Source organism: Cetorhinus maximus, chromosome 20 (genome assembly GCF_964194155.1).
Source record: "Cetorhinus maximus chromosome 20, sCetMax3.hap1.1, whole genome shotgun sequence".
NCBI classification, from domain to species: domain Eukaryota; kingdom Metazoa; phylum Chordata; class Chondrichthyes; order Lamniformes; family Cetorhinidae; genus Cetorhinus; species Cetorhinus maximus.
This window is the reverse complement of record NC_135898.1, coordinates 91117278-91138961: the sequence shown is the minus strand read 5'-3', so window position 1 is coordinate 91138961 and position 21684 is coordinate 91117278. Positions and strand designations below refer to the sequence as shown.

At 45.6% G+C, this 21684-nt stretch overlaps 1 protein-coding gene across 1 annotated transcript in view; it reads right to left on the bottom strand.

Moving 5' to 3' along the window:
* Positions 1–21684, bottom strand: part of cfap58 (cilia and flagella associated protein 58) — a 207392-nt gene that overhangs the window by 139892 nt on the left and 45816 nt on the right. The window contains exons 10-11 of the mRNA XM_078565296.1: positions 18697–18858; positions 377–523 (exon numbers count right to left, since the gene is read on the bottom strand). Of these exons, the coding sequence (XP_078421422.1) occupies positions 377–523; positions 18697–18858 (309 nt within the window). The remainder of the gene's footprint in view (positions 1–376; positions 524–18696; positions 18859–21684) is intronic.

The following is a 21684-nucleotide window of genomic DNA, read 5'->3' as shown; positions in this document are numbered from 1 at the left end:
GCCTGTGAGAGGAGTGTTTTCCTGTTGAAGGGAGAGAGGCAGAGCAGTTGCAATGAGGATGCAGGACTCCCAACCTGCATGGTGGGGCAGTGGCATAGAGGTCAAATCCTGTTCTTTGACCACTATTTGTACTTTTCCTTCACAGAAAGAAAAGCTACAATTTTAGTCAGCATATCATGAGGAGGAGGAAGTAATGATTAAGCCATCTATCTCCAAATCACTCATGGACAATAAATGTTGGCCTAGCCAGCGATGCCCACACCCCATGAACACATTAAAAAAAAATTGAGTTAATGAAGATGCAAAAAATTGTTGACAATTCAATTTGGTAATGAGAGCTAAGGAAGTATTATTTCAGTAATTCCTACAACAATACCTTTAGTGTATCTTTCTCCTTCTCCATGCGCTGATATTCCAAGTTTTGCTTTACTAGTGCAGCCTCCTTTGAGCAGATCTCATCCTTCAGCTGGTCAATGTGGTGGTTCATGATCTTCAGCTTGCGTTTCATTTCAGCTATCTCATCCTTAAAGATAGAAATTGTAAAAATGAATAAAAGCAATCTTAAGCAGTTTGTTAAACAATAAAAGATAGTTGAAAAGTTTCTTCTTGTTCCATCATTGCATACATCAATTTTCCCTCATTAATTTCTCTTCATCCTTCCATAAGCTGTCGATTGTATGATAGGGCACTGTGAAGCTACTAGTGATGCGCACTCTCTCTTGCCTCAACCATGTAACTATGATCTATGTTCAAGACTACTAGCGATTGGCAGTGGGTTGATAAGCCATACTGGAGGCTGGTGGGGGAAGCATAAAAGGCCTGGTCAACCTTGTTCTCACCCAATAGCCACGCGCACACATTTCCAGCAAGGATTGCAACTAGAATGCTCATTTTCACCTTTGCTAACCTATGGGTGATGAAGCCAATTGCAGTGTACCTGCCCAGTTTAGCAAAGGTCAGGGATTGAAACTGGGACCTTGTTAATCTGCATGGTTCAGTTTCTCACTGAATAAGCATGCTGAGTGATCAGGGAGGACTCTATAGTGGAAGACAAAACAACTACAGTGTAGCTAGGATATGAACGTTGCCAAGCCAATAAACTCATGCATGAGTCGGAACCCACAGTGGGTTCACCGTCCTAGTTTCCAAAAATCATCAGCACCCCTCAAGTGAGCAGTGTCTTTGCAGCAGACTTTCAGCAATCCTTTTTCTAGCAATGTTGGACACATTAGGTAAGGGGTCCATCATCACTTTCAGCATACAATTAGCCGGTTGGAGAGTAAGATTATTGAAATAATCTTTATACCTTTTCAGTGTTTGAATCTTAATGCTGAAAATGTGACCTGCACTCTGACATCCAAACTTGATTATTAGATTGCATTCCTTTCTGTAATAAAGTAAATGTCGTTATAATGAAAGCAGGTTATTTTACGAATAAAATTAGTCCTGATGGCTGTGAAATTCATTTTATAATTCTCCATCATCAACTGCATGCTAAAGATGTTTGTCTGGCTCCTTACAACCTACATTGACTAATTAAAAAGATTAACTACATGATCTGAATTAGGTTATAATTGGCCTCAGCAACCCTAGGCTCGTGTAAGGATGAAAAATCAGCTCCTGAGTGTTTTCTAGTTGACCCTTGGCTGAAAAATGTACAAATGGACACCTTGTGAGGACAAGACTGAACCTAGCCAAGATGCTTTCCCAGGTAGAACACCTGCTGACATTTCCCTTCCAGACTCACTAATGAAGAATGAGTACTGAGCAAAATTATATTGTCACTCTGGTAGGTGTCAGCTAACTCATGACGTTTATGATTGGACCTGGAAACTTCCCGATCCATCAAGGTGAGATTCACACAGGGCAATAAATTAGTACTGGTAACTGATCCATCCTTTTTTTTTCCTTTCTGGGAAAAAATAACTTATGATCTTTAAAATGTTATTTTTCTCATCAGTTTTCAAATGTTGATGTTTGGAACACATGTGGTGTACACCGGCAACAAATGTTTTTTTTTGGTATCTCATTATCACAATCCTGACTTGTGAACCCAGTAGTGCGATAGGCTGCAGGTTTGAATGCGCTGAAAAGGTTGTTGCTGACACCAAGGATGTGGCACCACCGTTAACAGTGAAACCACCGGCTGTGCTAAGTACAGCCTGAAAATAGGAGCATGGTGCACTGACGCAAGTCTAACCTTTTAGTTTAACAAATCGGTGACAAAGCTGCAACTCCCAATTACGTCACAACACCATGGTGTGGAAAAGTAGAAGAGGCTGCTCGAGGTGTTTATAACCAGCTACGATCCAACTTGGAGACATTTCAAATGTCAGCCAGCAGGAACTGACTTTCAGTGACAAAACAGCCACACATCACCCACAAAAACAGTCCACATGGGTACACTGAAAAAGAAGCATATTTTTATACTGCAGAGAGTTACATTCAATAACATTTATACATGAGACTGATCTTTTAATTTTTTTCCCAAAGCTTGCCTCCCATCCATTAGCAATGCCTTGCTTGCATAGACTTCTTCTTAGGCAGTCCCTTGGAATAGAGGATGACTTGCTTCCACTTCAGTTTGATGGGTTCTGAGATGGCTGATAATTTCAAAGTGCGATCTGCAGACTCTGCCACATGTGGGGCAGGTGGTGCTTTAAGGGTTGAGTACATGGGTTGTTTGTGGTTTGTGCACTCCCTCCAACACCTCGGCTTCACCTCTGCACATTCTCAATGAAATCTCTCAATGTGTTCGGTGCTTTCGCGAATGACCCTTCTCCATTTTGGTCAGTCACAAATAAAGGTCTTCCATGAGTCAATGAGTATGTTTGACCTCTGCAGGGATGCTTTGAAGGCATCCCTAAAGCATCCTACTGTCCTCCTGGAGTCTCCTGCTGCGACCAACTTCTGAATAAGACCATAAGACCATAAGATATAGGAGCAGAAATTAGGCCATTCGGCCCATCGAGTCTGCTCTGCCATTCAATCATGGCTGATAAGTTTCTCAACCCCATTCTCCCGCCTTCTCCCCATAACCTTTGATCCCCTTACCAATCAAGAACCTATCTATCTCCGTCTTAAATACACTCAATGACCTGGCCTCCACAGCCTTCTGTGGCAATGAATTCCATAGATTCACCACTCTCTGGCTAAAGAAGTTTCTCCTCATCTCTGTTCTAAAAGGTCTATCCTTTACTCTGAGGCTGTGCCCTCGGGTCCTAGTCTCTCCAACTAATGGAAACATCTTCCCCACGACCACTCTATCCAGGCTTTTCAGTATTCTGTAAGTTTCAATCAGGTCCCCCTTCATCCTTCTAAACTCCATCGAGTATAGACCCAGAGTCCTCAAATGTTCCTCATATGTTTAGCCTTTCATTCCTGGGATCCTTCTCGTGAACCTCCTCTGGACCCTCTCCAGGGCCAGAACATCCTTCCTGAGATACGGGGCCCAAAATTGCTCACAATATTCTAAATGTGGTCTGACCAGAGCATTATAAAGCCTCAGCTGCACATCCATGCTTTTATATTCTAGTCCTCTCAAAATAAATGCCAACACTGCATTTGCCTTCCTAACTACCGACTCAACCTGCAAGTTAACCTTGGAATCCTGGACTAGGACTCCCAAGTCCCTTTGCACTCCAGATTTCTGAATTCTCTCCCCATTTAAAAAATAGTCTATGCCTCTATTCTTCCTACCAAAGTGCATGACCTCACACTTCCCCACATTGTATTCCATCTGCCACTTCTTTGCCCATTCTCCTAACCTGTCCAAATCCTTCTGCAGACTCCCCGCCCCCTCAATACTACCTGTCCCTCCACCTATCTTTGTATCATCTGCAAACGTAGCCAGAATGCCCTCAGTTCCTTCATCTAGATCATTAATGTATAAAGTAAAAAGTTGTGGTCCCAACACTGACCCCTGCGGAACTCCACTAGTCGCCGGCTGCCATCCTGAGAAGGACCCCCTTATCCTCACTCTCTGCCTCCTGCCAGACAGCCAATCTTCTATCCATGCTAGTACCTTGCCTCTAACACCATGGGCTCTTATCTTACTGAGCAGCCTTCTGTGTGGCACCTTGTCAAAGGCCTTCTGGAAGTCCAAGTACATAACATCCATTGACTCTCCTTTGTCTAACCTACTCGTTACCTCCTCAAAGAATTCTAATAGATTTGTCAGGCATGACCTCCCCTTGATGAAACCATGCTGACTTTGCCCGATTTTACCATGCACTTTCAAGTATTCTGAAATCTCATCCTTAATAATGGACTCTAAAATCTTAACAACGACCGACGTCAGGCTAATCGGCCTGTAATTTCCCCTCTTTTGCCTCACTCCCTTCTTAAACAGGGGGGTTACATTAGCAATTTTCCAGTCCTCTGGGACCCTCCCTGACTCCAATGATTCCTGAAAGATCACCACTAACGCCTCCACTATCTCTTCAGCTATCTCCTTCAGAACTCTGGGGTGTAATCCATTTGGTCCAGGTGATTTATCCACCTTCAGACCTTTCAGTTTTCCTAGCACCTTCTCCTTGGTAATGGCCACCATACTCACCTCTGCCTCCCGACTCTCTTGAACTTTGGGGATGTTACTCATGTCTTCCACCGTGAAGACTGACGCAAAGTACCTATTCAGTTCCTCCGCCATTTCTTTGTTCCCCACTACTACTTCTCTAGCATCATTTTCCAGCGGCCCAATGTCCACTTTTGCCTCTCTCTTACCCTTTATATATCTAAAAAAAACTCTTGCAAACTTCTTTTATATTACTGGCTAGTTTACCCTCATATTTAATCTTCTCCCTCCTTATTTCTTTTTTAATTGTCCTCTGTTGGTCTTTGTAGGCTTCCCAATCCCCTGGTTTCCCACTGCTCTTCACCGCATTGTATGCTTTCTCTTTAGCTTTTAAGCTGTCCCTGACCTCCCTTGTCAGCCATGGTTGCCTCGTCCTCCCTTTAGTATGCTTCTTCTTCCGAGGGATGAATTTTTGCTGTGTCTCACAAATTACTCCCAGAAACTCCTGCCATTGCTGTTCAACTGTCTTTAATGATAGGCTCATCTCCCAGTCAATTCTGGCCAGCTCCTCCCTCATGCCTCTGTAGTTGCCTTCAACTGTAATACCATTACATCTGATTCCAGCTTTTTCCTCTCAGATTGCAGGGTAAATTCTATCATATTATGGTCACTTCCTCCTAAGGATTCCTTCACCTTAAGCTCACTTATCAAATCTGCCTCATTACACATCACTGAATCTAGAATTGCCTGTTCCCTAGTGGGCTCCACCACAAGCTACTCCAAAAAACCATCTCGTAGACATTCCAGAAATTCCTTTTCTTGGGATCCACTACCAACCTGATTTTCCCAGTCTACCTGCATATTGAAATCCCCCATGATCACTGTAACCTTGCCTTTCTTACATGCCTTTTCTATTTCCTGGTGTATCTTGTGCCCCACATCCTGACTACTGTTCAGAGGCCTGTACATAACTCCCATTATGGTTCTTTTATCTTTGCGATTCCTCAACTCTACCCACACAGATTCTACATCATCTGACCTTACGTCGTTTCTCACTATCGATTTAATTTAATTTCTTACTAACAAAGCAACCCCACCCCCTCTGTCAACCTGCCTATCTTTTCAACTTGGATATTTAGCTCCCAGTCCTGATCCCCTTGCAGCCATGTCTCCGTGATGCCCACCACATCATACCTGCCAATTTCAATCTGCGCCACAAGCTCATTTACCTTATTTCGTATACTGCGTGCATACAGATACAACACCTTCAGTCCTGTATTTCCCATCCCCTTTCTCATTGTCGTCCCTTTATCTGATGTGCTTGAAGTTAGATTCCTAGCCCTTTCCAAACACTCTGTCCTATTTTGTGTTCTGGAGAATTTAATAGCTTCTCCTGGGCTCTCCTTTCTTTTCAGTTTTTTCATAATTTTCCATGAAGTTGAATCCACCCCCCCACACGCTAACCCGTTGCTTTGTTTCCCATTAGTCATACTTCTTGGAGTTTTACCCTTCCCTTCCCCCCAACTTTCTAGTTTAAAGTCCTGTTGACACCCTATTTACCCTTTTCGCTAGAACATTAGTCCCAGATCGGTTCAGGTGGAGACAGTCCCAACGGTACAGATCCCTCCTGTTCCAATACTGATGCCAGTGCCCCACGAAATGGAACCCCTCTTTCCCGCACCACTCCTTTAGCCACGTGTTTACTTCCCTTATTCTCGCGTCCCTATGCCAATTTGCATGTGGCTCGGGTAGTAATCCAGAGATTATAACCCTTGAGGACCTGTTCTTTAATTTAGTTCCTAGTTCCTGATAATCCCCAAACGGGTTCTCTTTCCTAGTCTAACATATGTTATTTGTCCCGACGTGGACCACAACAACTGGATCCTCCCCCTCCCTCTCCAATATCCTTTCATGCCGGTCAGAGATGTCACTCACCCTGGCACCGGGCAGGCAACATACCATGCAGGACTCTCGATCCTGCTTACAAAGGATGCTATCAATTCCCCTAATTATAGAATCCCCTACAACTACCACTTGTCTTTTTGCTCCCCTCTCTTGAATGGCCTCCTGTGCCACGGTGCCGTGGTCAGCTGGCTCATCCTCCCTACAGCCCTGTTCCTCATCCACACAGGGAGCAAGTACTTCGTACCTGTTAGACAAAGTCAAGAGCTGAGGCTCCTCTGTTCCTGAACACAGGATCCCTCTACCTGCCTCACTTGCAGTCACACCCTGCTGACCTTGACCACTGACCGAATTTGAGTTACTTAATCTACCGAGTGTGACCGCCTCCTGAAACAAAGCGCCCAGGTAACTCTCCCCCTCCCGGATGTGTCGCGGTGTCCGGAGCTCGGACTCCAGCTCATCAATTCTGAGCCGGAGTTCCTCCAGCAACCAACACTTGCTGCAGATGTGGTCACTGCGGCTCGCAATGGGATCTGCCAGCTTCCACATCATACAGCTACAGCACATCACCTGCCCAGCCATCTCGACTTAGTTAATTCATTTATTAATTAGTGTTTGCAGTGTTTTTTTTTTCAAATTTGGTGCAGATTTCCTACTAACCAATCAGGTCACAGCTTTCCTGTGATGTCACTTTTTCAGTTTTGACTTCAGTTACTCTATGCCCCGAGGTCACCGCTCCGGTGCTCCTCCCTTCAAGTCTGCTCCCTGGAGACAAGGCCGCCAATCCCCGAGGTAAGCTAGATTTATACTCACTGCTCCGGTGCTCCTCCCTCTGAGTCTGCTCCCTAGAGACAAGGTTGCGAATCCCCGAGGTAAGCTAGATTTATATTCACCACTCCGGTGCTCCTCCCTCCAAGTCTGCTCCCAGGATTTATTCACCAATCAGCTGCTTTTTCTTTAAAATCCACTTTCAGAAGAGTGTCCCTCGCAGGTCTGGTGCACTCCTGAAGGCACTGCCTCTTCCTCTCTCTCTTTTTTTTTAGATTTGAGGAGGAAGGAGGGATGGAAACACTACAGCAATGTAATGTTTGGGGCTATTCCGTTCTTTGACAGTGGGTCCTCCTCGATTCCCTCCTGAGTCGCGGTGTCTGCGGTGACTTCTCCCAGAATGCTTCAGTCACTTCTCACCAGCACTCTCTGTTGAATAGAGCAGTTGCTTCTGAGGTTTGATGTCTTTTGAGTTATTAGCACGTTGATGCCGGGCAAGTTGGTTTGGGAGAGTATGCTGCTGTTGGACTGCCTTTGTTGCCACCAGATTTGGGGGATTTTTCCACCGCTGGTGGTACTTCTCCAGTCCTTTGAGGTGCCTGCTGTAGGCTGTCCGAGTCTCTGAAGCATGTAGGGCCGCGGGGATCACTGATGCCTGGTAAACCATGACCTTAGTCTTGGGTTTGAGATCCTGGTCCTCAAATTCTCTTTTCCTCAGTCAACCGAAGGCTGAGCTGGTGCATTGGAGGCAATGATGAATTTCGTCATCTATGTCTCCTCCCAAGAGGAGAGTCCTAAGATACGGAAAAAGATCTACATTTTCCAGGATCTCACCATAGAGATCCATGGGTGGTATCCAGTCCCTTGCGCCATTCTTTATGTGAGTTGGCCAGTTAGTTTCAACAGCATCAGGAGAGGAGGCATCACCAACCATGTGCAAAAAATGCATCTTCAAGCAAAGAGTCACTGACTAGAGAGTAGCAGACCCTGATTGATTCAGTCACTCATACGGAATACCATGCTTATTCCTTGGCTAACCACAATTCTCCCATTAAGCATCAATCTACTGATTGTAGGGGTACATTTTGAAGCCTCCCCTGCTGCCGGCAGAAATGAGCAGCTCCCCGAAAATGGTGAGGAATGACTAACTATCCTATTCCTGCCATCGCTGTGGCTACCAACATCTTCCCCAAGACCTACTGCTAATGATAGAAGCACCCATCCAATTCAAGCTGCAGACCCAGTTAGAATACAAATCAGTGTCCCAAATACATACATAGGAGCCCGTTTGCCATTTCAAGAGAATACTGGGTGGGCCATATGCTTTGCCTGTATCAACTAGGAGTCCAGCCAAAGGTTGACCCTGCAGGTGAGTTTGTGCTTTAATTTTATGCAGTTGGAAAGAGCAGGCCCCTCTGGCCTGGATCACTGGTTTTTCAGATAGTACCCTTTCCCACCCGGTATCATCCAATATCTTCCACCTCAGATGATAGCCTGGACCAGGACGGCTTCCTGTGATTGTTTGCTTTCCACCCGTAGCCCACTCAGTACCAGACCTCCCACAGGTACACAGTCAGCTGGCCAGCTGCAGCACTGCCAGTCAACCACCCTAAGTCCGCTCAGGATCTCCTCATACTATGCGCCAGTTAACGACCTGGTGTAGGTGGTTTCTCAAGAGTTATCATAGCCACTGCTTCTGTCTAAGCATAACTGGTTTTAATTACAAGGTAAATCCTTATAGCAATCCATTATGTTACAAGCAACAAAATCAAAAGCTTAGGATTCAGGCCAATACTGGAAAACTCCATTTTCACAGTCACTTAGCATTTCTTAAATCTCAAATCTTTGACCAGCTCACTATTTCAATTCAAAGTTCATCAGGCACTCAAACCTACCCATTTCAACATCCAGAACCATTTCACTTTCCAAAGGATTCCACTAATTCCTGCTCTTCCCTAGATGCTCAAAGCTTAAATGTGGTATCATGGCATCATCTATGTGATATATTTATACATTTAGGCAGTGGGCCTTTTCACAACCTGATGCTAAGTGACTAAGTTGTGTCGTTTTAGAGGTGAAATATTTGAGCTTCTAGCAATCTGGAAATATATCCATGATGTGTCCAAAGCAAGAACAGTTATTAAATTAGCTGCCTAGCATGGATCTGAGCCACGCTGACTGGGAAGGTCCCTCCTTTGATCCCTCCGCTGAGCTAACTGCTTTCAGCATCAAAGCAGTAGGGCCTTGCAATTGGTTGCACTGCCTCTGGGCTCAGGAGCACAAAATCGTGATTTCCCCTGTTGGAGGATCACCGTCGGATGGTCGCTTTAGCAAGGGACCAGACACAGCTGTAGCCCAGCATGAATCAGTGAGGTAGACCTTGAATTTATGCAACAGAGTAAAACAGCGAAAGCGAGTAGGCGTCCCATTTCACATCTCATCGCTGGCTTCAAAGGAAGTGAAAACAAGGAGGGATGTGAAACGGGGCTGCCTACTCACTATCACACAAAGTCAGAATCCACCCCAGTGACTTCAGGAAAGAAATGGAAAAAAAAAAAAATGTCCATCCTGACCCTGCACAAGTAAGGTGACTTGAGAATGAGGTAGTCAGATGGGCAACTCAAATTTCTCACATACAAAACATTCCTACAGGACATGGAACTTGGCAAAGATTTAACACCAGGGGCGGAATTTTATGGACCTGTTGCAACGGCCTTCGGCAGGACTGGAAAATCCCTCCGGAGGGAGCAGCCATAAAATTCTGCTGAAGGTGTCTTCATACACCCTCCATGCTGTCACTCAGTTTACAAATTTGCTGCTTTAAAGATGTTCCCGAGTTCTACATGTGACAATTGACTTTCTTGGGTAAGCTATGGACTCACCAATTCCCACATATAGTTTTTTTTACATCCTATGCCCCCTTCCAAGATCAATTCATTATGTGGAAACAGCTAAACTATGTTATTGTTCATTGTCAAGCATCCGCATGTAGTTATTATGCATTAAAAATGGTTGGCTGGCATGCCTAAGAGTAGTGACTGATAAGTTCTGAATCATCCCATCGTAGGTATGAGTGTAAGCTACCGTGTGCTAATCCATATCAAAAAATGTGGGTAAAAGCAGGACCTTGTCACAGTTGCTGAAATTCGGAAAGTTGATCAGGTGAAAGGCGTCAGTAAATAAGTGATTCATGAGCTTCTTACTTGAGGAACACAAAGTGAGACTTTAATCCAACATAGAAAGAAGCACAAGAAAATGTAATTGTTTGATTATGCTCAGCCAGAACTTTGACCTCTGTCCAATTAAGAGACTCTATTGCCTTTCTGTTAGAAAGAGAGAATGATTCCTTTGATGATTTTCCATGGCTGTATGTAGCATGATATTGTATTGTGCTCTGTAGAATTAGCCTAGGGCCAGAATTTGCTGGCCCTGTTGGCATCGGGCATCATGGTGGGTGGGTGGATGAGGGGGAGGGGGGGGTGGTGGACGACAATAAGGCAAGAAACCTAAAGATCGGTTTCGCGCCATTGTGAAACTAGTTTGCAATCGTCCACTCCACCCATCAATGGCGGGCCACGTTTCTCGCTGCCACACGTCAGGAAACTAATTTCAATGCTTTAGCATCTCATTATCAGCCCTGCTCACGGGAATTATCCCTGCACGTCACATTTACCACCCAAATCGACGTGACTTCAGAATGGCGTGCTTCACGATTACCTTTAAAAGGCATGCACCTGGTGACCTGAACTTCAATGGGAACTCGGAGGGGGGGGGTGCACACAACCTTGCGCAGCACTCGCAAGCATCATCAGTAGGACATCGCGAGGGGGGTGGGGGGGCACAGGCAAGTCACTTTTTCTCAGCTGGCTTTCAGTGCAGTGCTGGGGCAAGGGCTCCAGTGCGGGTCAGGCAGGGGGCCGGTGGGGCGAGGGTATGGGTGGGGACAAGGCAGCACAGACTGAAGGAAGTACACAAGCACAGGGCGGGGAGGGAGCATGTGGGGAAAGGAAGGGGGTGAGGGAAGCAGTCACGCAGTTGGAAAAGCTTGTCAATAGTGAGCATTCTTCTGCAGCTGAGACTGTTCAGCTGCAGCTCCATTGACAAGCTTTTCTGCCCACTCATGCAATGCAAAAGCATGAAAGTGCCCCCAAATGCTCCAAAACTTTTCACCCCATCAGATGCAGACTGTAAATTAATAAGCCTGGTGACTAAGCTTACGGAGAAGAGACAAAGAGAGCGGCGAAGGCACCTGGCTTGGCAAAGGGAGGAGTACCTCCCTCAAGATGAAGGGTAGGGCCTGTTGCACACGCGGCTGAAGATCCACAGAGAGTCATCACTCCTAGGCGCCTAGCTAGACCCAGGATCTATAGGTGGCGCCTGTCATTCCTGCAGATGACTGAGAACCAGTGTCGCCGAAGACTGCGCATGTCAAGGGAGCTGGTCGGTCACATATGCCACCTGCTGCAGGATTTGGTGCCATGGGGACATGGAGGGCATCCACTATCAGTGGCCATGAAAGTGACCGTGGCACTCAAGTTTTATGTCAGTGGCCCCTTCCAGGGCTCCACAGGTAACCTGTATGGAGTCTTGCGATCTTCCACGCACAAGTGCATTCAAAGCGTCACGAATGCCATCTTCGCGAAGGCACACAACTTTGTGCATTTCACCTGTGATCAAGAAAGCCAGGAAGCAAGAGCACTGAGATTGCACAGTTCTCAGGTTTTCCACAGGTGCAGGGTGCCATTGACTGCACTCACGTGACACTTAGATCCCTGTGGCAACAAGCAGTCAACTACATGAACCGCAACAGCTTCTACATGCTGAATGTTCAGCTGGTGTGCGACACCAAAAACACATCCTACAGGTCTGTGCATGATTCCAAGGGAGCATACATGACTCCTATATCCTTAGCAGGTTTCAGATCCCAGACATCTCCCAGGGCTCAGAGAGGCTGCAGGGTTGGCTCCTCAGGGACAAGGGCTACTCACAGAGGATGGCCTCAGACTGCAGCAGAATGACGGTATAACAAGACTCAAGCCGCAACCCGGATTTTGGTGGAGCAAACAACAGGCATATTGAAAATGAAGACCCGGTACCTCAAAAGGTCTGGTAGAGCACTGCAATGCAGTGCCAAGAGGGTGTTGTGCATCATCGTCGCTTGCTGCACGCTCCACAACCTGGCCCTGCTGAGACCATAAAACCATAAGCCCTTAAGACATAGGAGCAGAAGTAGGCCATTTGGCCCACCGAATCTGCTCCGCCATTCAATGAGATCATGGATGATCTGATAACCCTCAGCTCCACTTTCCTGTCTTTTCCCCATAACCCTTGATTCCTTTACTGATTAAAAATCTGTCTATCTCAGCCTTGAACATACTAAACGATCCAACCTTTACAGCCCTCTGCGGTAAAGAATTCCACAGATTGACTACCCTCTGAGAGAAGAAATTCCTCCTCATCTCTGTTTTAAGTGGGCGGCCCCTTACTCTGAGATTATGCCCTCTGGTCCTGGACTCTCCCACAAGGGGAAACAACCTCTCAGCATCTATCCTGTCAAGCCCCCTAAGAATCTTATATGTTTCAATAAGGTCGCCTCTCATTCTTCTAAACTCCAATGAATACAGGCCCAACTAGCTCAACCTCTCCTCATAAGAAAACCCCTCCATCCCCGGGATCAATCTAATGAACCTTCTCTGGACTGCCTCCAATGCCAGTATATCTTCCCTTAGATAAGGGGACCAAAACTGTTCACAGTATTCTGGGTGTGGTCTAACCTGTGCTTTGTATAGTTTTAGCAAGACTTCCCTATTTTTATACTCCATTCCCTTTGAAATAAAGGCCAACATTCCATTTGCCTTACCTATTTCTTGCTGAATTTGTATGCTAGCTTTTTGTGATTCACGCACGAGGACCCTCAAATCCCTCTGTGCTGCAGCTTTCTGCAGTCTTTCTCTGTTTAAATAATATTCAGCTCCTCTATTCTTCCTGCCAAAGTGCATAACCTTACATTTTCCCACATTATATTCCATCTGCCAAGTTTTTGCTCACTCACTTAACCTGTCTATATCCCTCTGTCATCCTCACCACTTGCCTTCCCACCTATTTCTGTGTCATCCGCAAACTTGACAATAGTACATTCATTTCCCTCATCCTAGTCATTGATTTATATTGTAAATAATTGTGGCCCCAGCACTGATCCCTGCGGCACTCCACTAGTTACAGGTTGCCATCCTGAAAATGTCCCCCTTATCCTAACTCACTTCTATTAGTTAGCCAATCCTCTACCTATGCTAATATACTACCCCCAAAACCTTGGGCTATTATCTTATTAAATAGCCTTATGTGTGGTATCTTTTCGAAAGCCTTTTGGAAATCCAAATATATTACATCTACTGGTTCCCCTTTATCTATCCTGCTTGTCACTTCCTCAAAGAATTCTAATAAATTTGTCAGGCATGATTTCCCCTTCATGAAGCCATGCTGACTCTGCTTGATTATATTATGCATGTCTAAATGCTCTGCTATTACATCCTTTATAATAAACTCTAACATTTTCCCAATGACAGATGTTAAGCTAACTGGCCTATAGTTACCTGTTTTTTGTCTCCCTCCATTTTTGAATAAGGGTGTTACATTGGCAATTTTCCAATCCTCTGGGACTTTTCCAGAATCTAAAGATTCTTGGAAGATTACTACCAGTGCATCCACTATCTCTGCAGCTACTTCCTTTAATATCCTAGGATGCAACCCAATAGGTCCAGGGGATTTATCAGCCTTTAGCCCCATTAGTTTCCCTAGTACTTTTTCTCTAGTGATAGTTATTGTATTTATTTCCTCCCCCACTTTTGCCCCATGATTATTTAGTATTTTTGGAATGCTATTAGTGTCTTCTACCGTGAAGACTGATGCAAAGTATTTATTCAACTCCCCTGCCATTTCCTGGTTCCCCATTATTATTTCCCTAGCCTCATTCTCTCAGGGGCCTATACTGACTTTGGTCTTTCTCTTTCTTTTTATATATTTAAAGAAGCTCTTACTGTCCATTTTTATATTACTTGCTCGTTTGCCCTCAAAGTTTATTTTCTCCCTCTTTATTTTGGTCATCTTCTGTTGATTTTTGAAACTTTCCCAATCCTATGGCTTACCACTAATCTTTGCCACATTGCATGTTTCTTCTTTCAGTTTGATACTATCCTTAACTTCCTTGGTTAACCATGGTTGGTTTATACCCTTCCTACAATCCTTCTTCCGCACTGGGGTATATCTTTGTTGTGAGTCATGAATTATTTTTTTAAACGTCTGCCATGGTTCATCAACCGTCTTTTCTGCTAAACTCCTTTCCCAGTCCACTCCAGCCAACTCTGCCCTCATTCCTTTGTAATTACCCTTACTAAAGTTTAGCACAGGTGTTTCCGAACAAAGTTTCTAACTCTCAAACTAAATGCTAAATTCCACCAAGTTATGAGGAGGAGATGGAAGAGCTGCGCGTCTTCTCCGATGAGGAGGACATCAAAGGGGATGACGATGATGAGATCTTTGAAGACATGGATGCCAGCGATGAGGTCATCGCACTGGCCAGACGAGGCGGCCACACTCGGGAGGCCCTCATAGCTACAGGTTCCTGGAGGCTGATGATGAGATGCAGGAGGGACAGTCCTGACATCGTCACCTTGCATCTGCGAACGTTTAACTCCTGTGTGGCTGATGGCAGCACACATACCCTCAGTGCTCCAGCTCATGTCATGGAAATGCAGCGGAGACACTAATAGTCGCCAGATTCCAGGAGGATACTGACAACTTGTAGTGAGGTCACGCCATAGATCTTCACATTGTCTCTGTGCATGCCTGGATCCTGTCTGGCTAAGGGCAGCTCGCTTGCATTCAGAGTCATATCATGGAGACGCAGTCATGAATCATTAAATGCACCTGATCCTTTGTCAGCCTTCAGTACCTGACCCTTTCCGGAGCACACTGTCACTGGTCACAGATGCTGAAGAGATGAGGGGCCAACGCCATCTCAAAGGTGCTGAGAGCACATAGAGAGAATGACGGAACTCTGTGACGCCTGCCCTTGACATTCTGGCAACAATGACAAGCAACATCGAGGTGCAGGCATTAGTAATGTAGTGAGTGTGAAGCCGGACCATCACTTTGGTCTGAATGTTACACACTGCACAAAGAAGAGGCCCTGGACTGAGAGACCTGCCTTTGTTTTGTGCAGGCACCAAGAATTCACATCTGATTGACACTGCTCATCATAACAAGGAGACATTCTTGGGAGTTTATTTACAATAGTGAATGTACAAGTGATTAACAACCCATGCCAAGGCTGTGCAACTGCATCTTCTTGCACTGGCATGCCTATACACCCAAGTGGCGACCTTCCGCCTTCAGGTCCTGCAGCGATACCTTTACGTTGAGCCCCCTCCGAGATGGTGTGTCCTGGCGATGTATTTCTTCCACCAGGTGCACAGTCTGAATTATGACGTGCAGCTCCTGTTTATAGACGTGAGGGGCCTTCATGGTTCCTAGCGGGCATTGCCCATCTTTTACCAGGGCCTGATCAAAGTCTGGACCATGGTCGCCTCGCGACGCAGTTCTCCCCCATCAGGAGCAGTGGCTATCGTCAGAGAGCTGCTGCTCAGGAATCCGCCCCTCCATCCTTTTCAGTGGCTGACAGAGAGGAGGGCTGTGATCTTAATTGGCCTCTTAATTGTGGGCGGGCATTCTTCCGAATTTCGTGCGCGCCTGCCGACTGAAATAGCACGCAAGCGCAGGATGACACCGGGCGCTCACCCGACGCCATCTTACGCGATTTCACGCCGGATTGGGTCGGGCACACACCCACCTGATCAGCGTAAAATTCTGCCCTAGGTCCCACCGAGGTGTGCGTCTCTGCACTGGTAGTGGGTGTGGATGAGCGCAGTGTCATCAGATTCTTCTTCCAGGTATCTTTGGTGCTTGAGTCGAGGACCTGGCTCATAGACCCTCTAGGCTGCTTCCCAGATGTGCCTCGAAAGCAAGGAGAGATAATTAGTGCATGGCAGGGGAGTGCGGAATAGGTGAACTCACTCACAGCATGATTGTCTGATGGATGTTGCACTGCTGGATCCTCACTTCGTTCAGCACCGCCGACCTCACCATCAGCACAGGAACAGTCCAGATCATCGCCGGACAGCTGGATGACTAATTCTCAAAGTCTGTGAGGACCTTGATGTCGGGTATTCCTCCACCAGTCTGCTACCTCTCCCTTTTGTTGTGTGCCAGCTTGTCCTGCATGAATACAGGTAGAGAGAGTGTAAGCAGGATGCCTACCAGGCCAGATGAGAAGGATGCTTGCCATGTATAGGTGGTGAGTAGTGCCATGGACAGGATGACGAAAATGAAGGTGTGTGAGAGAAAGCGAATGGTGGTTTCACTTGAACTGGTAGTGAGTGAGATCCCTGTGGATGTGTGATGGGTTTGTGGGTGTGCGAGTTGAGAGTGATGAGAAGAGTGACTTACCCTGGCAGAACGGAGGAGATCATTCATCCTCTTTCAGCACTGGTTGGCTGTCCTCGTTTTCAGGGTGTTGGCACTGACCACCACTGCCACCACCTCCCATGCTGGATTTGTCACCTTGCTTGCTGGTCTTTGCCCATAGCAAAGGTAGAGGACCTCGTGGCAGGCCTTCATTGGGTCAAGTAGGCGCCCGAGGGAAGTGTCACTAAATTTTGGAGGGCAGCATGTTTCCTCCCTTTGGCAGCCATGACTTTGCAGCAGCTTCCAATCCCTTAGAGACTGCTAGCTCTGTGCAGGGGCGTCCTTTAAATGTGGCGCCCCGGTTACTGAAGGCCTGAGTTAACAGCAGGGCGGGAAAATCAGAGGCTAACCCACCAGCGACCCGGCGTGTTTCCCAGGAATGCATTATTAATGAGACGGGATGTGCCAGGAATGGTACAAAATGGCACGAAAACCCGCTGTTTCAGCCAGCAGGTAAAATTACTTTTTTTCCAGCCTGCTACCGCACTTAGTGCACATCTGGGATGATTCCACCCTCGGTCTTTCTTTACTCAACAACTATACTTTGCCAATAAATTATAATAGTGTTTTTTTTTTAGCTAACTTGCATTTAGTATCGACTAATCTGAAATGGGTTTGTAGCCTAGTACAAGACAAAGTTTAAACTGACAACACTTTACTATCACTGGGATAGTTCTTAGTCCCCAAAACCATCTAACCCTGTAAGGATAGACAGCTTCCAGACTGTGGGGTGGGGAGGTGGGAAAGAGGGGAACAAGGTTGAGAAACTGAGGCAGAAACAATCAAAACAATGACAGCGTAGAAGTAATTTTACAATTCTGCTCTTCCCAAGCATGGGCAGAGAACAGGGTCAGAAATAGTAGCCCCAGTTCTCTGATTATATGTGACCTGTGACTGTGACTCTCCCTGTGATTGCAGAATCTCACCACAGTGTTAAGCTGGGCTACATGTCTCTTCTGCCATGTGGTGTAGTTGGGGATAAGTGACACCATATTGAGGGGGTATATTTACACGAAGGTTATACTTCAAATTTGGTAAGGTTCATGCCAGGTAATTGCCAGATAATGTCTATGTCCAACAACAAAGGCCCAATCACCATTCTGTGATCTGTGCCAAGTCCACCATTATCAACATCACTGACCAGAAGCTTAAGTGGACCAGCAGCCCGGCAGAAAGGATAGGGCTGGGTACTCCACAATGAGTGCCTCACATTCCTGAACACTCCAAAACCTTTCCTGTACCTTAGCCCAAGTCAGCTATGTGGTGAGATACTCGTGCAGCATTCGCATGGACAGGTGCAGCCATCAAAATCATGAAGTGTGGTATCACCCACAACATAGCTGTCTGCTGACTAGCACCCTTATTGCTGGTCAATGCTGGCCCTATTCACCTCCAGTGCACTGCGGCTCAACTGTGTACTGTCACTGTATACTAACAATACTGACCCCGTTCACCTCCAGTGCACTGTGGCTCAACTGTGTACTGTCACTGTATACTAACAATACTGACCCTGTTCACCTCCAGTGCACTGTGGCTCAACTGTGTACTGTCACTGTATACTAACAATACTGACCCTGTTCACCTCCAGTGCACTGTGGCTCTATTGGCTAGAGGATGCACTTCAGTAACTTGTTAAGCTTTCTTCAAACAGCACTTCCTGTCCCATGACTCCTACCACCACGATGGTCAAAAACAGCAATGCTTTGGGAACACCATCACCAATAAGTTATTTTCCAAGTCACGAGCATATTGCCATTCCTTCATCATTGCTAGGTCGAAATCCTGGAATTCTCTACCTAACCCCATTATGGGAGCCATTATTACAAAGGCTGCAATATGGCTTGAGGAGATGAACAAACACACACTTTCACATGACAACTTTTGTGGGTAATGCACGGGATCTTGCCAGGGTCGCCCACATCCCAAGAATAATTTTTATTCAACAAAACTGTATTAAAAGTTTGGATTGCAAGAAGGGCTGTCCATACCTGAGCTTCAATCAAGTTCTTGCTGTAAAGATTTCTGTCACAACGCACAGCCTCATAGAGGTTCTGCTGCTGTTTCAGCTTACTGTCAGCCTCAGAGATTTTCTTCTTGAAGTCAAAATTCTGCATCTCATACACCTTAATGTCTTCCATATACTGAAGAACCTGCAGAAGAAACATTACTTGACACTTAGAGACCTGTAATTTTATTAAAATGGTAGATATAGGACATAGTCTTTAAAAAAAAAAGCAGTCCAGATGTTTCTCGCAGGTTTGAGTTTTGAAAACATGTTGTGAACATGGAGTGGCTGAAACAACATGTTATGTACATTTTTTTTCTAACTCTGAAGTTCAGCAAACTTTTCTGTCACTTTTTACACTTAGCCCAGCCATTTAACACTCTCATCAGATTATGTTATTTGCAGGGTAAGGCTCCTTTGGTTCCTTTGGAAACAACGTGTCACGTCCCCCACTCTGAAGGATGCCTTTTAACAGGTCAGGCTGATATTTCCAATTCCGATACCAATCATCATTGCACCTAAGTGGCTGATAACCTAGTGCCACTTAGAGCTGAAATGAGGGAAATCTTGGACTTTGGGCACTTAGAACTGACCAAACACATTTCACTTACGACAGTCAATAGCTGAAGAAAGGGGAGGTTTTCGTCCCAACGGTCCAAGCTTAATTTCAGTTTCAAGGGGTGAAAGACCATGTGGTATCCTGAGTTAACCACTGAATCTCCTTACGTTAATTAATGGATCTCAAAGCGTTTTAATGTCTTTTTTAGTATATTGGTTAGGCTAAACTCAATTATTTCTACAGGTGATAAGCCATTACTTAAATCCCAACTGCATGACAAGAAGGACAATTTTATAACAGTGTGATTTGCATGTACACATCAAGCAATTGCTGTGCTTCATATTCTGTTTCCACTTGCTTTAAAAGCATTTTGCTCTTTACCACTTGCTCAGCTGGTTTGTTGACAGAAGTGGTCCAGTCAATCGATTTCCACTACACAAATCAAAAAGCCACAGCCAAATCACACTAAGAAGTAAGTCGTGTGTTGGATGGAATTTAATGACCACCCCCCCTCCCCACCCCCTCCGGACAGGCTTGGTAGCTTGCAGGGCATTTAATCAGGCAGGAAGATGGCAGGTGGGAACCCCGCCGCCTTCCGCCTCCATCTGATTAAGTCCATGGAGGGAAGGCTAGTGGACAACTTTCCCAACCCACTGCCAATTGAGGCCCTCAAGTATTCACACAGTGGCGGATAGGAGCCTCGCCATGCGAGGAGCACAACTAGCAAACCCTTGCCGTGTTGTTTGTTGGCTTACAGGGGGTGGTCCCTCAATCAGAGGCACTCAGGTGAGGACTCAGTATCGGGAAGGAGGGCTCACTAAGAGCTACCACCCCCTGCCCTTGGTGCCCACTCCCCTCCCTCCTTCAACCCCGTTCCATCACCCCATGACCCACCCTCCTATCATCACTCACTTGTGGCCTGGGATCCAGCAAAGGTACTGGGCCTCGGATGGGTTCATACCAGCAGCAGCCGCCACATCCCCGCTGGTGCTGCCATTCAATAGGGCTGTTGGCCTCTGATTGGCCAGTAACTCTTGGCAGGCGAAACTTCCACCTCTTGAGCCCGGGGAAGACCCGCCACTGGCCTGTCAAGTGCATGAATGCCATATAATGTGGTGGGCTGCGCTTAGAAGAGGGGACACAGGACTCTCGCCAGTTATCCAGCTGGCAGACAAGATCCTAACGCCTCCATTAAATACTGCTCATTGAGTGTATTTTCCACTAATTTGTAAATATGTACATATTTATGCCAGAATATTATTTTTCTCCGATTTGGGTTCCTTCCATATTTCAGTTATGCAATTATTCAAGTTTGTCAGGCCCTGCAGCTAGATCTGAAATGCTGTGCACGAACAATGTGATGTGTCAAAGCTTCTGAATGTCTATCCTGCCCTGTAGGAGAGCACCACGCCTCCATTTTGTATTGCACTTCACTCCTCCAGCAAAGCAATCAAATTAGCAAAAGTTACCAACCGAGAAATTACAGAGTTAGACCGATATCTAACTTTCCCCTGTGATCACATTTAGCTACTCCACTGCACAAAATTATCAATATAAATTGATTTAATTTACAGGAACACTACACAATTTCAATCTGGTTTTGGATAAGTTAATCATGTCTGATTTGTTTTTTTTCCTTCCTTTTAGCTAACTTTAATATTCCTTAGTGTTGTTCTGTGCTGGTTTTATACTCATTTGCGAAGAGTATAATACAATGAATTCACAATTCAAATAAATTAAGAGCAGCTTTAACATAGAGAAACATGTATGTTAAATATTAATTATGCCATTTATTAACAGTTTAGTCACTGCAGCCATTTAGAATGCAACAATAAAAAATCTAAGCTTCTGCAATTGCTGGAGAAGAGAAAGAGATGAAATGAAAAATGATGTACGCGGGTCTTCCAGTTTTGGAGGGGCTGGGGAAAGCGCTGGCTGAGCTGAGGATCAGCATATGTGAGGATGAAGCAGCTGTCCATCCCACATAGTGACACCATGTAGCAACTGAATCGAGAACAGGTCAGCTAAAATATAAGGCTACCCCTTACTTGTGAAATGGGTTAGATCAGGCATTTACATGGATTAAAAAAAAGACAGCAATAGAAATTGGAATTTTCTTTTCTGGTTTCAGTTAGGAAAATTTCTGAGCAACCGTTGAAGGCAAAATTCCTCAACTTCATTTTTTATCCATGTGGGTTAATACCTTCATTTCAAAAAAACGCTCACAGGAATTTAGTTTAGCATGGTGGGTATTTGAATGCAACAGCACCCGTTGGAAACCATACCTCTGTAACTCTTGACTACCCAAACAAATACTCTGGCGAGCAGTAAAGAGATGTCACGAAATCAGGTGCCCACAGCTGCTGCTTTTACATAAAATTGAATGGAATACACAGCTCAAAATGCGCTATT